Genomic DNA, 17184 nt, shown 5'->3' with positions numbered 1-17184 from the left:
CAAACATACTTCAAACTGAATCCACACAGACTTTTATCTTTTTCGTACTCAGGATACCGATCACCTCACCCAGCACTGCATTACCAGTAAAACAGCTGACCTAAACAAACCTAATGTAAAGTAACAGTTTGGAGGCAGATAGGGAAGGATCAAAGACATACCTCTGGCAGTTCCACTACTTGCTTCTCTCCCTGCTCCAAACCAGACATAGCCTGGATCACCAGTTCAGACTAACTTTCAGACAGCTATGAGGATGAAACCCCCTCCTCTCCTGCATATTTAAGTTCCTCTTCAGGTGATACATTCAAGTGACAACTAATTTTTTTGGAAAATTGTGCAATCTCAAATTACTCCATGCTGTGATGGGAGAACCACAATCTTCACTAAGCTGTCCAATGAAGTACTGCATGTAATTAAAAAAATAATGCTTATTTCTCAGTAATTCTTTTCATCCTTCAACCTTTTTTCCTTGTTCCTCTATTTAGACACTGACCACAATATCTCTTAGAGGTTTTTTTAGTAAAAGGACTAAGCTTCACATTTCAAACATTTCACAAGCAGGTGTGATTCTTCAAATATTTCATTAATGTCTCATCAAAAGTAACAGATATCATCTTTTAATCAATTGAAACCATCCCATCTAGAATAGACAGAATATTCTCGAAGAGCCACAGCAGCAAGAAAAACATGCGCTCTCTGTTTTCCTCCACGGGATTCTCCTTTCAAGGAGATCTCTGGATACAAGAGCACTTTTCAAAGTATTTCACCAGCCAATGGCTCATTACAGCTGGCTGCTCAACTCAAAAGAGGCTCCTTTTAAGTAACTGTGAAGGTCCTGAAATCACAGCCCGTGGTCTCAGGAGTGTGACAACACTAAGTCATACAAGTAAAGATTTCTGCTTCAACATTAACATTTAATTCCCTCAAAAAACCATGAGTAATCTCTCTCATTTATACAATTTCATGTTTTCCTCCAAATCACATATCAAAATGGTGAAGAGTAGATTTTTAATAATTTAACATGACTCAGTTTCCTTTGCATTAGTCTCATTTCCTAATCACAATACGATATGCTATGTTAGGTCAAAAAAGTGAGGTAAAAACATTGTATCTTTACAGCAGGGTAAAGTCCAATTCTATAATGCATCCTCCATTATTCATTGTATTTGGCTATATTTATCTTAAAAGATTTTGCATTTTTGCTTGCTGGGAAACCAGCAACAAGAGGTAAGAAAGGAAATGCATCATGATAACAGAGTGCAGACAGAAAACCACAGCTTATACTAAATGTCGTTAAGCTAATATGCTAAAAAAATAATCATGAAGTTATAAAATATTTCCTGACCCACGCTAAGGGTCTAAAATATGCATAAGGAAAAGCAGGATCAAAAACTGTAGAAAATAAATTAAAAACTGAGCTCCCTAATAAGTAATCACTAAAAGAATTATCCTATGCTAATTAGGAATTAACACATGCTGAAGAATAACTGCTATGTTTTCAGTAAACCAGTGAAGTTATCTACTTTGCCCTAACTGCATAAGGAACACAAAGTATAAAATTCTCACTTGCTTATTACTTAAAAAGAAATTTCATTCTCTTAGGCTGGAAAATCAGGTCTGGAAAACTGGATGAAAATCCTTTAGAAAAATTTATGCTCAAAGTTCAAATCCTAGCTTTCAAACAGCCATCCACTCAAGATGCTAATTCAAGATAAAAACAGAGAAAAGCTTCAAACTGTATTAATAAATACATTTTGAAAGCCCTTGATGTCAACCAATAACAAAGTACTAAATAAGAAGAGAAAAAAGTAAACCTGAAAGGTTCACCTGTTTAATGAAATCCCAACTATTTTAAACTGTGTAATCGTGGCAACACCTGAATCACACTGTGATGAAAAATATACCAAATGACTGTGTAAGGACATGGGAATTTTTTTCAGATGATAAAATCTAAAAATACCTACTTTTTATAAAATACTATTTTATGGACAGCCTTTTGGTTTGTTAATTTACTAGAAGTTCTGAAATCAATCATACTGAAAGACTAAAAATAACCTCTTTGCCAAGTTAACTATACAGAACATATTGGTTCAAAATACATTAAAAACACCTAATTATTGCAATGGATTTGTTCCCTATAAGAATGAAAGCAGATAATGGCAGCAATGTGAGACTGATGTTCACTAATATGATCAAGAGACTAATTATTATCCATGAATCATTTGTAGCATTCAAAACTTGATTAATGTCAGGTCAAGTTTAACATGAGATAGGTTTTATTAGTAATGCTTGGCTATCCCACAGCTTGTCAGTGTACGTGAGTGCCATCTGTTAGGTGTAGGAATAGCCAACAGCCACAACAAAAACACAGTGGTTACAACTGGTCACTGAAATACAATTTAAGAATTCCATAAGGGAACTACACTAATAATTTTAAACACACTAAAGCAGAATCCAGCACAAAAGACCTGCAAAGGATGAGAAATTTGTAGCACAAAAAAGCGAACATTCAAGGTGTGTTTCTCTTATTTTAAAGCTTGACCAAAGGCATGTTAAGTAATACTGAATTTAGCTTCACAGACTGACCAGTTTCTAGTAACAAAATTTTTCTTGCAAGAGGAATGTGCATAGCTTCCTCTCTACACTCCTTCATCAATCTTTAGCAAGCATTCCTGTACTGAGTACACTGCTTTTCTCTTTTGAGCATCAGTCGTGGTATTGAAATACATATGGTCCTAATGGCTCGTGCAGCAAAACACTGTTGGAAGACACTGAACCTGAAATTCGTATTCCACAAAAAAATATTTACTGACAGTTTTTTAATTTGTTCTAACTACAGATAATGGCAAGAAGAAATTCTTTCACAGTAGGCTCACTTGTTAGTATTTCCCAGCACTTTGTGGGTGGTCAGCTTTGCCAAGGGTCACCTCTCCCAGGTACAGCCCTTTGCAGCAGGCCAAGAATTCACCTGGGCACTTCCACTGAACCTCCACGAGCTCTGCACTAGTAACAGTGTGAGCAGCAAGGCTGAAATAACATGAAGTGGCAACAGACAGGTGCATGCACAGAGAGGAAGGAAGGTGACCTAATTCTACCTGGGTTTGATCCGGCAACTATGTACTGTCCTCTGGTCTACAACTAGCTAGAAACTCAGTAGGAGCATTGAAACAAACATTTATTTACCTCATAGCTACAAAAGCCCTCTCAGATGTATTATAAACATGTTCTCCTTTGATGGCCCTCCTGCATTCTAAGTGGATGAAGTTGAAAGGCTGTAGATTCAGCCACCACTAGCATTTGTGGTCCGCACTTCATCTCCAAGTGTTCTGTTTCCTGGCTAAGAGCATGACCTGCAGGGCTCCCAGACTCCTTGATGTCTTGATGTAAAAGTCAAATATTTTAAAGACTTGATGCTAGGAGGCCACAGACCAAAAATAACATCATAATTCAAAGAACCAGAACTACTGTGTAAAGTGTCTTCCTCAACCATTGGCCCATTTAATTTCACAGTTGACGACTGACAAGGAACCAAACTACTAGTGATTGGTCATTAGCATTCTAACTAATGACACAACTCTTCATTATCTTTTAGAAGAGTAATTCTGCAGAAAAGTCTTTACTTGAGTTTATATATTCTTTCCAGAACCAGATGGCAACAGAAATTCCAGTTTATACGCATGTGATAAGGAATGAGCAACACCTTCAAGCACAAAAGCCAAAGAGATTCATCCCTTCTGTCTGCAACTTGCTTTGTGTCATGATTGATGCAACTCTGAAAAAAAACAAGTTACTCCACATGCCAGACTTTCAGAGCTTTCCTAGTCTCTACTAGAACTGCTGCAGTTTCACAAGGGAGTGTTATAGTCTGCTTTCTTCATAGAAAACTTAAGAGAAGTCATATATATCATCTTCTGAAAGCTGCTGCTTAAATCTTTTCTACTACCTCTCTAAAAGATTCAAAGAAAAGCCACTTCCAGATCTATGTCTAGACGAAAGTCACTGGAGTCTGTGTTAGGATGCAACCTCCAATGTTAAGGTCTAAGAACCACACTAGCTTGCCTTTATTACCCGCCCACAGGGGAAAAAATGTCATTGCAAACAACAGTAAAATATATTGTGAGGGTGGCAGAGAATCAAGTTAGCTGGTTTTAATTTTTTTGATATCTTTTTGGTTTTGCAGCTAATTCATTAACTGTGCTCTTTAAATATGCTAATAACACTAGCTGTATGCCATGTCTTTTAATTATATGGATAGAAACATTTTAGAAAAATGTAGAGCACACTGAGTAAGAGCCCCACTTAGTTATCATCCGTGTGCTGGTTCTGAGTGAGTAACTCCAAAGGTCAGGTACCTAATATATTCAAAACAATACCCAAGAATAACACGAGCACTATGTGTGTTAATGCTTAATTTGACAGCACATCTGCATTCCTGAATTCAAAATAAGCATGAGGCATTTCTCACTGTCAATCTCTTCTCAAAAACACAATTGAGAAACTGACATCAATTAACTATGATGTTTTCAAATGCTTCTTTCAAATAGGAGAAATAGGCTGCTTCAAGAAACTTTAATTGACTTTTGTAATAGCTTCAAAATAAGAGAGACATGGACTCCCCAAAGTTGTATGGTAATGCCCATGCAAAACAGCAATATTTCATATTTATTTTACCTGATGAAGAAATAGAGCAACATATTTCATAGCTTGGCCATTTTCTGAGCTCTTGACAGTTCTCTATTTCAACCTGCAAGTTACTTTCATTTTTTTTTCTTTTAGGGATTGGGATTTTGCCTGCATCACTTCCCCGTGCTCTCCTAACTAGCAGAACACACTGGCCTGAGATTACAGTCCTGCTGGAGCTGAAGGAGATTTAATAGGTTCCACTAGCAAATTCTTTGACCTAGTTACAAATTATCTGCAATCTATGACATTGCTGAATGGATGGAAGACTCTCACTAAAGTCTGTTACATGGTGTCTTCAACTGAGCCAGGTTCTAACACTGCTGTTTACAAGCTCCCTAATATGCTGGGCTAGACCAAACACTGCATTCAGTAGTTCTGATGTCAAAGGAAAAAATGACACTGAGTTGAGTGCAATGGGGCCAAGTAAATTTTAACTTGTTCTCTAAATGATCTTGCAATGTCAAAAACTCGATAGGGTTCATCTGTTATCCAGCCCCTGTGTTAACTGTTACAACATAATCTGGTCTCTGGTTGTCAAGAACATGGACAGGTTTGTTTTAATTAAATCAGATAATTAGGGAATTTTCTAAAGCATTTCTACTAAGACCTATTAACAAAGACAAAACTGTATATACAATAATTCAATTAGAATAAACAAATATTCAAGAATATAGTCTTCATACATTTACCATTACAATGCCTGATTCAAAGTGGGCTAATATATTGCACTAGGAACTGATTAAATGATTTTAACACAAAAATTAAGGTTTAACATTATATTCTGGATGCTTAAAGACATCTGATTATTCTGCTATGCAATGGCACTTGAGGGCTTTATTTGCTATAAAGTTGAAATTAAAACTGCAAAGTCATAAGAGTTAAATGTTGAGATTTTATTATTTCTTGATTTTAAGGATGAATTCTGCATAGGAAGGTTTTTTTCAAAATTGGGCATATCACAAGAAAAGGAAGAGCTAGCAGCAATATCCTACAATCTTGCATCATAATAAATTTCTTTACATTTCATCCTCATCTTTACAATTTTCTTTGTGCTTTTATTCATTTTATCCAAATCAAGCACGTGTTTCTTGCACGTCATTCCAACAGGAGAAAGAAGGCTGATGGCTTCCCTGCGGAGCTGCATTGCCAGGAGGCAGTTTGGAAAGTGACAGGCTGTGAAGTGGCACAATGGACAATATTAAACAGTTGCCCCTCAATTAATGAGTGGAGTGACCCACTTAGTCACCACAGCTGAGTCCTGTAACTAATTCAGAAGATATCAAATATACCAATTCAATTGCGCATACTGGGATACCAACTGGCAATTAGGTCCAAACAGATTTGCATTTCCCTGGTTTGGTATTATATCAGAAAACTGAAAGTAGAAATCACTGTTAAAGACACTATTAAAGGTATATAGTATTTCCACTGCACGAAATACAGGAGAAGTAATTTTCAAAAATGTTAGAATGGTCAAAGCTAAAGTTAAAATGCTAAAAACTAAACTGAATACGTACTGTCCTGATGTTTAAACTTACAATGTGCACCAAGTGTAACACTTCATCCATATGCCTTTATTTTTCCACTAGTTTCTTTGTTTTCTTTCCCATACTATAGTTGGGCAAACCATAATTTAATTATATATTCCCCATCTGAATTATTCTACATTAATTTAATTTGTACCAGTAGCAATATCTAACACAGGTCACAAGTTATGAAAATAATCTCTCATGGAAATCTTTGAGACCGTTTGTTTTAACTTCAGTAGATCACTTTCTGAAAAATGTGAAATGTAACTAATTTGTGAAAAACTTCTTGAACCAAAAGCAAAAAACTTATTCATTTCCTAACCAAAATGATACTGTGCTGAAATATTATACTTGACCTTCAACACCACAAATAATAATAATCAAAAGCAAGTAGCCTAATCCTCTTTTGCTTACGCTAGGAAATGAACACAGATTCCTGTGTCTGAATGGGTCTCCTTAAGTGACTCCACCAAAGCAAGGAAGCTGAAAACTTTTCCACAGCTGAGTCAGTATTTTCCCTAGCATGAGGGAAAATTTTTTGGTGTAAACCAAATCGAAGCAAGTAACTTCAGCTTCCTGCCCCACAGGAAGCAAAGGTACAGTCAGAGGCAGCTGGACACCCCACCAGCCCTGGCCTACAAAGTCTCTGCTACCCTCATCCTCCAATTGACAGCAATTATATTTATATTTACTAAACAGTATCCACATCATTGCAGTGCGGCAGCTGGTTGCATGAAACAGCTCCAGTTCACGCACTGAATTTCAAGTGGCAGTAACCTACATTCAGCTCAAGAACCACAGTTTGGTCATCTATTTCATATTACAATTTAAAAAGCTTCCACTTGGGCTGGTTGGTTGTACTTACCTTTACAATCCATATGCTAAAACCATTTTGAACAATCAGGCTAAAATACTATATGTACAACACAGCTGCCAAGTGTAGATTTCAAATTCTAGTATAAGGTAACATTTTTCCAGCTTCTTATTTGCTACTTATTTACTAGGTTCCTCAGGTCAACAATCATTTGCATTTACGAGAAGAAAAGCACTCCAAAAAGAAGATTTAAGTGAAGATAAGCATCAGCACAAAAGAATCTAATAAGGCAATAAGGCAATTTTGGAATAAGGCAATAGTGCTTTTACACTATTTAACTTACCATCCTTGGGGAGATGGAACTTAAATTTCTTCTTGAGGAAGAAATTTAAGAAATAAAGAAATAAAACAGAAACAAAATGGTAGAAGGGAGGTGGGTTAGAAGATAATTAAAAGGCAATGCCACGATAAATAGGCCAAAAACCTGGAACAGAACAGATGGAATGAGGACTATGGTGTAGGCCAGACACCAAAAAGTGACTGCCAACTCTAGGTCAGGAAATGCAGGATTGAAAGGTGAGCCAATTAAGCTACTCCTTAAGGCATAGAAAATCAAAACAAAAATAAAAACAAAAACAGAGGAAACAAGTCTTTTTGGCATTAAAACCCCTCCAGATGGTAACATTCCCTCTCCACTGAGATGAGGAACCCAAGATCTCCAATAAACAGATTATTTGACACTTTTGTTTCTGCCATTGAATTCTTCTGACTTCTCTCCCATGACAGCAAAGCTTCTCCACATTGTTGTCTGTGGGAAACTTGGAGATACAACACAGGGTTTTGTGATCACTTCCAGTCAGTTTTGGGTTAGCAGCTCTCTCAGCAGACATGGATAAGCTCTGTCTGCATATTCTGCCTTTTACTGGGGTTCACTTTTTCAGGGCATGCAAATACCAACTTACAGCTGCCTTAGCTGCCTGCAAAATACTTACATCAGCATCAGCAAGGCGTGTACTTAGACAGTCTCCTGCACCATCAGAGGTTTACAGCCACTTAAATTTTCAAAGCAAACCACCTCAACAGGCGTTATACCTTTGTTGGTAAACTAACTTCTGAACATTACACCTCTCTTAACTACAACAAAAGCAGTTTCAAAAAGTAAAACTAAAAATCCAAAAGTCAGATAAACCAGGAGAACAAAATAAGTCATCTGTCAGTTCACAGATTTGACTGAAAACTTTTAAGAAGATCTTAGACCATTTAATCTTGTAGCAGAGATTACTCACCTTCTCTCTAATCCCTCTAGGACAAGCTGTCATTTTAAAAATAGATAATAGTCTAAGAACTGACAAGGCATTGACATACAGCGTGCTAACATTTGAAAAGCATTGTTCATTTGACCTGTATCATTGTTTAACCTTTAGCCTTATTGTTCCATTGAGAGTGATGGGTACAATTCTCCATGGGACTACAGACTGCACAAAAAGGAACTCTTTTCCTACTCCTGCTAGACAGTATTTTCATTAGACAATGGGCTTTAGTGATGACATCCAGACTGAGACTGTCCACACAAAAAATCCTTGCAAAAGAACTGTGGGTTGGTTTAAGTAATGAAAGCCAAGAGTTAAATCATTTCCAAGAATTTAATTATTTCCATGCACCTGTACTTCCTGTTCAACATAAAGAAGATAATATCCTTGCTGAAAATCCTAAAATATTCATATAAATAAAAGGCTAAGGCTCAAAGGCTAAGGGTATGAAGCATTTAAAGCACTAACCTCACTAGTCTTTAATACTTTAGCATCAAGGAAGCCTAAAATTCAGATTCTTCCACTGACTGCTGCTAGCCCTACACAATGGGTGGGAGACCTGGTAGATTTGACCATGTCATCTCCTTGAATTCTGATGCAAACCAATGAATGAAAAGAAAGCAAGATATGTAACAAAAGTGACCAGTTATGCAAGTGTAATGACAAACACCAAAAATTCATCTTTGCCCAAAACTGTTTTTCTAAAAGAACTTGAAAGTTACATTAAGAGGTAAAATAGCTCATAGAATCACATGTTCCCAGCTAACAGTAAAAGAGTAATCTGTGTTTATTAGATTATAGAGGAGAAATAAATTTAGTGATACTGCTTTCTTCATCAACATTAAAGTTCAACAAGGCAACATTTTTAGGGATTCCGAGACTACATAATCTGTCCTGCTGTGACTGTCCCTTTCTTTTCTTCCTCTTAGCACCAAAATTCAGTCTTATAAAAAATAAAAAAGTCCATCAAAACATCTTAAAATAATGTTCAAGGCAATATTACAAAGATACAGCCTTTATTTCCAAAATTTAGTACCAACAAAAAATATCAAGGCATAACTCTAAATGCTGCCATACTTCATAATTGTACTTTAAAAGTGCATTTCATTTCACAGTAAATTGATTTTCAGATTAGAAAAAAATCAGTCAGTACACTAACTCTTGTATTAAAGTTCCAAATCCATAACTCTACGAACAATTTCATTATTGGACATATTACATAACACATCACAAAGTTTACTGCTGTTTCAAGTAATTATTTTCACTTTTTCAATGAAAATAACTAAACCTTTGTGGACAACATTCACTTTTCCTGGTATAATTAAAAGTTTTAGCCACTTATTCTGTTATTAGATATTGTGCTGAGACTCCTTGCCTTTTGAGTAATCTTCCTACAGTCCACAAAAGCTAACACACATGTACTGATACATTATTGTTAACAAAAAGAATGGAATGGAATGTCTTAGGTCATAGAAAGGAACGATGAAGGGTGGTTGTGACAGGTCTACAATATTTATTTTTGTGAGGTTCAAACTGTATCCTGGGAATATATTTCAAAAATTGAAGCTTCTGAAAACAAAAATGTGATGAAGTACACTTCATTCTTTTCTTAACCCTAAGCAAGACTCAGCTACACTTCAAAAAAACCAAAACTCCAAAACATACTCCAAATATTTTGATGAAACACATTCTAACCAGTAGTATGGGGTTTCCACTTTTTCAGTCTTGAACATGCTGGTGCAATCAGAGATCCATCTTATTGGTGGCCAAAGACTGCTATCTCCATTGATCTTTGAAAACAGCAAGCCTTGGGGGTGACCTGAATGAAATTAATGACTCTTGATGAAACACACTGGGAAGAAGGTAGGGAAGAAACCCTCACAGCTTCTCTCAGACCACTCAAGGGTGTAAATCTTTAGGGATCTTGTCACAGTCTAACCCCAGCCAGCAACTAAGCACTACAAAGCTGTTTGTTCTAATCAAGAACGGAAGGATCCTATTAGATCCTTTCCACTGTTCTTGGAAAAGAAAAACTAACAAAAATGGCAAATTAATCATAAGGAAAAGATCTACCTAAGCAGATCCCACTTGTCAGTCCTTTAGTATCCACTCAGTGGCTCCCAGTTCCGGAGAGAGATTGATGGATACACTGAGTCAATCTGAATATGAGCAGACTTAAAGGATAGAAGGAATTCCTTGTCTTCCTGCAGACCTTGCTGTGCTGTACACGGAGTTGGTAAACCCTATCACAACATTCGTCACTGATGCAAAAGAAAGTCATCTTGCTCTTCCAGCTATACTAATGAGGTATTCATCACTATATTTGTTGCTGTAGTTGCACAGATGACTGAATAAAAACAGGATAAAGATCCTTTGGGCAAAGCAACACTCTTTTTAAATAGTTCTCTTTCAGAATAGGGTAATGCTTCAAAACAATAGTCTATTCTGACCATATATAATGAAAAATTCACAAAGTTATGATGAAATATGAAGATGCAATCCCTTTTTGATTATCCTAAGGAAGTGTTACAGGAACCACACTTATCAAGTTCACAGAAGTAGTGAAACTAAAAAGCTATTTTTGATGTAAATAATAGCAACAATAATTCTTAGTCTAAATATTATTCTTTTAATTATTCTTTTGAGAATATATTTTTATGAACACTACTCTTTTGAGCAGATATATATTTGAAATATCTTTTGAATCAATAATTGTTTGTCTTAAACATTTATTAATATTGTCCTAGATAAAACTTCACATCAATATGGGTACTACTACCTAAAACTCCCTACAGTTATCATAGGGCACACAAACAGTTTCTAAATATTGACATAAAACTCCTTATTGAAAACAATGATCAGATTTTAAACCTCCTAAGAAGTTTTCTGTTATGATAGTAGTAGGAAAAACATGTTTCACTAGGTAAGAGGACAAAAAAACTCTATAATGTACATTGTACAAAAAGAAAAATGGGAAAGCCATGGCTATTTCAAACCCAAAATGTAGAAAGCTTCAGAGTCTGCCATGAGTGCCACTTAAAAAACCTACCCCAGACCAACTAGGAAAAAAAATCCCATTAAAAAAAACCAAAAAAACCACCAAGGAAGCCACACCAAACCCAAATTCCCCAAATAATTAAAAGTGTACAGATACTCTTATCCCAAAGATGTTTTTAAGGTGATGATAACATATTAGGGTGAAAATTTGTTGACCGAACTGCATTTGCAACATAATAATCTCAAATGCAGACTGCAATGTCCTTAGTATTTTAGCCAGTACTTCAGAGTTACTGTTATCTTCAAATACTGTTTTTAAAAAGCATAAGTAACAAAACCAGAAAAGATAGCTGTGTTTCACACTTTCAGATGGCTTGCTTTCTCAAACTGCCTAAGTCACCATTGTATGTGCTTGAAGGATATATTCATCACTCATAAAAAAAGGCAGCAAAACTCTCCTCAGATGGAAAGGAATCCTCAGAGAAAGAAAATGTGCTATATAACTGTTGTGGAAACCAGGCATTGACTTTTAGTAACTGTAACTTGTGGAAAAGTTAACTGACAAAAAGAAACCTAGATCAAAAGAATCTTTCAAAACATATAATTTGATAAAACCCAGGAAATTACTCCTACTTGCTTTATTTTCCTACCAATTTGGCCTAATACATGTACAGAGTAGATAAAGCATAAATGTTTGAAATTATTAAATAAGAGAAAAATAACAATAGCTATTCACTCTGTGTTGCAAATAACTCTACCCCTTCTGCTCTCTGTGTGTATCTCCAACTGCTGCATACAGAAATATTCTTTACAAAAAATAAAAAAAATTGGCCAGATAACTACTTCATTTTATAATTCACAAGTTAATCAAACCTGGTGACAAAGACAAGGACAAAATGAAAAAATATTGTAGAAATATTGTGTCGAAAGCAATTATAAGTTTATTATGAAAAAACAATTCTAGCCATGTATAATTTTTTTTCCCATCACCAACATATTTGATGCTTTACTGCTGGGTAATAAGACAGTCAATGTCTTAAAGTGCTTATGCTCAGAGTTTGAGAAGGACAGAAAAAGACCAGTAAAAAACATAATTTCATTTCTGACTCTAAAAAGTGTTAAAATCCCACACAGTGGAATGCACATGGTCAATTCAGAAATCTCCTTTAGACAAAAAAAGAGCTATTGAGAATAATTTGAGAATAATTTTTATTTCCTAGGTTTTGGCAAGTGGAGGATCATTTCACTAGTCATGTGCTGGCAATTAGATTTAACTAGCATGATATTTGTTTACAGATGTGTTTTACTAGAAGTTTTTCTAAGAACGCTTCCAACCACATTCTTTTTGTGATTTTTAGATGAGGTCACATAACCTGGAACTTCACAACTCTTCAAGAAACTATCAAATTATGTAAGAAACCCTTTGTAAGACATGTTCCTTTTGCTCTAGTTTCCTTTAATTTCCAGCTCAAACTTACATGTTCCAGACAAACAGCCTTCCTCCCTACCCCATGAAAAATTTACTTCACATTCACAACGTTGATCTAAAACAGACAACCCAAAAATGCAACAACACAGAGAAGTGATCAAAACATTTATAGTGCTTTATCCACACAAACCTCTCGCAGAATTGTTCATGACTTAAATTTTCCAAAAACTGCTAATCTCTGCCATTTTTTTTTCCGAAGTTCAACTTACATTTTATCTCTTTATTTACTTTTTAGCCACTCCTGGTTATCCAAAATACAATTACTGCTCCTCTTGGAGCAAGATTCATTACCTGCAACAGGATCGAGGAAATGACAAAAGGAAATGAAAACTGGCAATTTGCTGTTCATTGCTCTGTGCTAATGAGACACAGGACTACCTATAACAGCAGTGCCGAGAAAAACAAGTTCTTCTAGAAGAAAGTATTATCCAGGAGCCATTTAATTCACAGAAGAGAATAAAAGTATTTTACATGTCTATACTGAAGAAAAGAGAGCACTACGAAAGACAGGAACTCATATGTGTATTTGCAAGTCATATGCATTACTTCAGAAGACCTAGGGCAGTATTTTAATAAGTAAAATGTGGAGACATTAACTAGGATGGGCTCTTAATAATCACTGCTGAACATGAAGCAGGAGTTCAAGCGCGACTCATGATTCTTATCCTATGGCCAAATGGGGACTGGAAGTAAAAAGAACATTATATTCTTACCTAAGAAGGAGGATAGTATGAATAACACAGCTCTCAAATATTCCCTTGCGCACAGAGACATTTCAAACCTAAAACTCTTAACTTCTGTATCATCATTCGACATTATGAAACTAAAGAATCAGGTTCTGCCAAAGTACGCATTTTAAATATGAGAAAATAGTAGTTCAGAAGAACCACTTTTCAAAGTATTCCAAGCTGCCACTTGCCCTCCCAGTCATTGCTGAACACTTGGTTAGCAGAGGAACTAGCTGGAAACAACAACAAAAAAGTTGAGGGAAAACCTATGCCTATCACTGCTTTGCTGCCTCCAGTATAAAACAACTGAAATCAAGCTTACCTTTCTTGAAGTGTAGATGTCAAAAAATGGTTTGTTTCGAACACTGAAGGGTTCCTGTGCTTTGTCGATAAGACCACTTTTCATCTTTTCATGTCGTGGAAATATAATCTCTTTCTCTATACATGAAAGTCGAACATTAAAATCGCAGTCTCCAACAGGCTGTCCCTGCCAAGTTACAAAAATCACTATTAAAATGAAACACCAAATTATTTGAACTAAGTTTTCCTCACACAACACTTAGAACTCTACATATATATAAAAATATTACCAAAACATTACATTTTTCCCAAATAACTTTGTTTTCAAGCATTTGTCTCAGGCTGTAAGAGGCTTAATCAAATAAAAGTTCATAGAAAGATAGAAACCTGTAATATGCATTCAAGCATAGGTGAAGGAAATATTTAAATAGCTTTAAAATTAAGTAAAATAACTTAAATATTCCATACTTATAGCTTTTACATCATAGCTACATACTTTCCACACAGTTTTCCTCTGAAGTCATTTAGCTCATTTTGTTCACAATACTATTAATGACAATACAAAAATGATATTTACACAGTTAAGTGAATTCCTTGCTTCAAATGTATTATATTAATGCCTTGAAAGAAACATTAATTAAATAAATGTTCATTTTTCTGTCACTGAAAAGAGAAGAATATAGTTGCAGTTGGAAAATGTGTCAGTAAACAATGGCTACAAAAACCTGCATGATATGTGATGGCTCAGGCACAAAAAGGTAGTAAAAACCCTTTGCTAAGTCTCAGTAGCACACTCTGACCTTTCAAGATCTGAAATAAAACAGCAGCTTTACATTCTCTTTATACATTTGATGCATTGCACCAGATAAGTATGAGCGTTCAAAATGCGCATTTGTCAGATTAATAATGGTTTGTAATGGACTTATTATATTTTGAACATTAAATAGTAAGGAAAATGCACTGTGGATTATCAGTAGCACAAAATAAGTAACTGTCAACTTATAAATTCTAAAGTTCATTTCAATCAGACATGCCGCTTTCGCAGCAATAAGGCAAAAAAGTTGTAGATTTGCATTGTTACAAACATGATACAGCACTGAAAGTTATTTACCTGAGATCATCCTTCATTTAGCCCCCCCATTCACACAAGAAAATAGTTTTCAAAACATGTTCCTTTCACAGTCCACAGGAATAAGCTCACAGAACCTTGGCTTCCAAACCAGATTTTTCAAAAATTGAAAGCAACGAGCACAGGAAACTAAGGAGACATGAGACTCAAATCATTAATGGCAGCCGTACAGCTGAGCAGGAGAATCGGCACCCGGGTATTTTCTGTACTAAATACAGCCAGAAGAAGAAAAGCCCTGCTCTAACGTGCATCAGAAAGGATCTGAACTGGTCAGTCGGAAAGAATGCCAAGAAAAAATGGAAAAATGACATTCTGATGAGGCATAAAAAGGTAAGAGATATAATAAGTAATATATGAACAGATATCTCAATTAGGAGAAAAACGGAGTGCCAATTTTAGACCAACATGAATTTTATCAGTTCTCTCCAAACTCATGTTGGCTTTCACCACAATCTTCTGCATTTCATGCTCCCAAAGGGGCATTAAGTTTGTCTTACATTTCTTTCCTAGTATTAGATCCTTACAAGACCTCTAACAAAAGTCCTCAGTTGTCCATGACAACAGCTTTAAGAACTACGCATTGCTCCCAAACTACATGTAATTCACGACCACTTTCTTTCAGGACTCTGTTTCAGTCTATATAGGAACAGGCAGCATTGCCAACATCACTCTGAGGGGGAAGCACATCCTGTACAAAGCCTGTGACAGACAACATGGGTGAAATGTCTCCTAATCTCTGTTCACTGATCCACGCTTGAGAAGAAGAAAGCTTACTTATCTGGTTGTTAACTATTGCCTTCGGCATTGCCTTCCTTTCACGCATGAAGGTGTTATTAGTAAAGAGCCATTCAAATGAATGGAAAATTAGACTATGGAAAAATCCCAAGCGCAGGAGATTGGGGCTTACTCTTTACTCATTTGCCACAGAATACAGCTGCACGATCTACAGATTTTTAAGTGCCACAGACAAAATGCCAGAGAATTAATCGATCTTTCCTTCTTTCTTTCCTTCCTTTCTTTCTCCTCCCATGTACAGCATACTTGAGTACTCATCTATACAGTGACTGAGCTTATCCTGGTTTGCACATCTAATTAAAACATAAAAAACACATCTTGACCCCTGTAACAACTGACTGAAGAACTGATTGAAGAATTCTTTCCTGGGAAATGTGTATACATATTTTTTATTACTTCAAAGAATACCATAATTCTCTAGGTACATTTCAGCAAGATCTAGTGCACATGCTCTCTTTCCTACAGAAGCTCTTCCACTCAGCTGTATTTTATTAGTAGGTCTGAAAGAGCAAATTAACTAATTAGTATTTCATACATTTGAGCTTCCAATAAGCAGTAAAGTTATTCAGAAAGCTTTTTTACAATGACTCAGTCAGAAATGCTTTTGTACAGTGATTTAAATTTATTTCAATCCCTTTACAGTTAAATTAAAAGCTGAGATGACTTCATATGCACCATAAACCATCTGAATCACTTTCTTTTCCTTTAAATAATCCTTTTACTTTTTTCATCTGCTTGGAACTAATTATTTCCTGCAGTTCTGTCAATCATATATTTCTATTCCAAAGCTTGTTAAGCAGAAGAGTATATTACAACTAGGTTCCATCACATAAAGGTCAGAGCTAGGTTGACATAAGACTGTATGAGATGAGAAAACACAAACAATGCTGCCGAGCAACTTCTTCATCAGCCTAGGAAACTAAGAAGTCAAGGAGTAGTTAATTCTCACAAAGGCACAGGACATTAAAAATAAGTAAATTAGCATAGCATTGAATTTAAGTGAAGGACATACTGAACAAAAGCAATATTGGACAAGGGCAGCTTTTTCTTTGTTATTAGACAGTTGCCATAATTATGAAAAATGTTGCTAATATACAATGCATTTATCCCAGACATATCCAAAAACTTGAAGTGATAAAATTCTAGCTTTTAGCAAATAAGTAGGAGGGTAACATAGGCTGCAATAAATAATTCAGATCTTGACAAAAACAGGAAGAGATTATTTAGTGTACAAAGCACATATTTAAAAGAAGTCAAAACCCAAAACACTGATGCATGTATAATCTAAACCCAGGCATTAAATAATAGCATGGTTTTAGGTAATACAGATGTTTTATTAATTTAAACATTCAGATGTTTGAGATTTTATTTCAATATGTACATTTTCACTTATTCAAGAAGGATGAAGGT

General features: G+C 35.5%; 1 protein-coding gene across 1 annotated transcript in view; it reads right to left on the bottom strand.

The window, feature by feature from the left end:
* The window catches only part of RNGTT (RNA guanylyltransferase and 5'-phosphatase), a 174664-nt gene that overhangs the window by 98681 nt on the left and 58799 nt on the right, over positions 1-17184 (bottom strand). Inside the window, exon 10 of the mRNA XM_029962821.1 lies at positions 13873-14037. Coding sequence (XP_029818681.1) covers positions 13873-14037 — 165 coding nt within the window. The remainder of the gene's footprint in view (positions 1-13872; positions 14038-17184) is intronic.

Source organism: Manacus vitellinus, unplaced genomic scaffold (assembly GCF_001715985.3).
Source record: "Manacus vitellinus isolate BGI_N305 unplaced genomic scaffold, ASM171598v3 scaffold_4_pilon, whole genome shotgun sequence".
Taxonomy (NCBI): Eukaryota; Metazoa; Chordata; class Aves; order Passeriformes; family Pipridae; genus Manacus; species Manacus vitellinus.
This window is presented reverse-complemented; position numbering and strand designations above follow the sequence as displayed.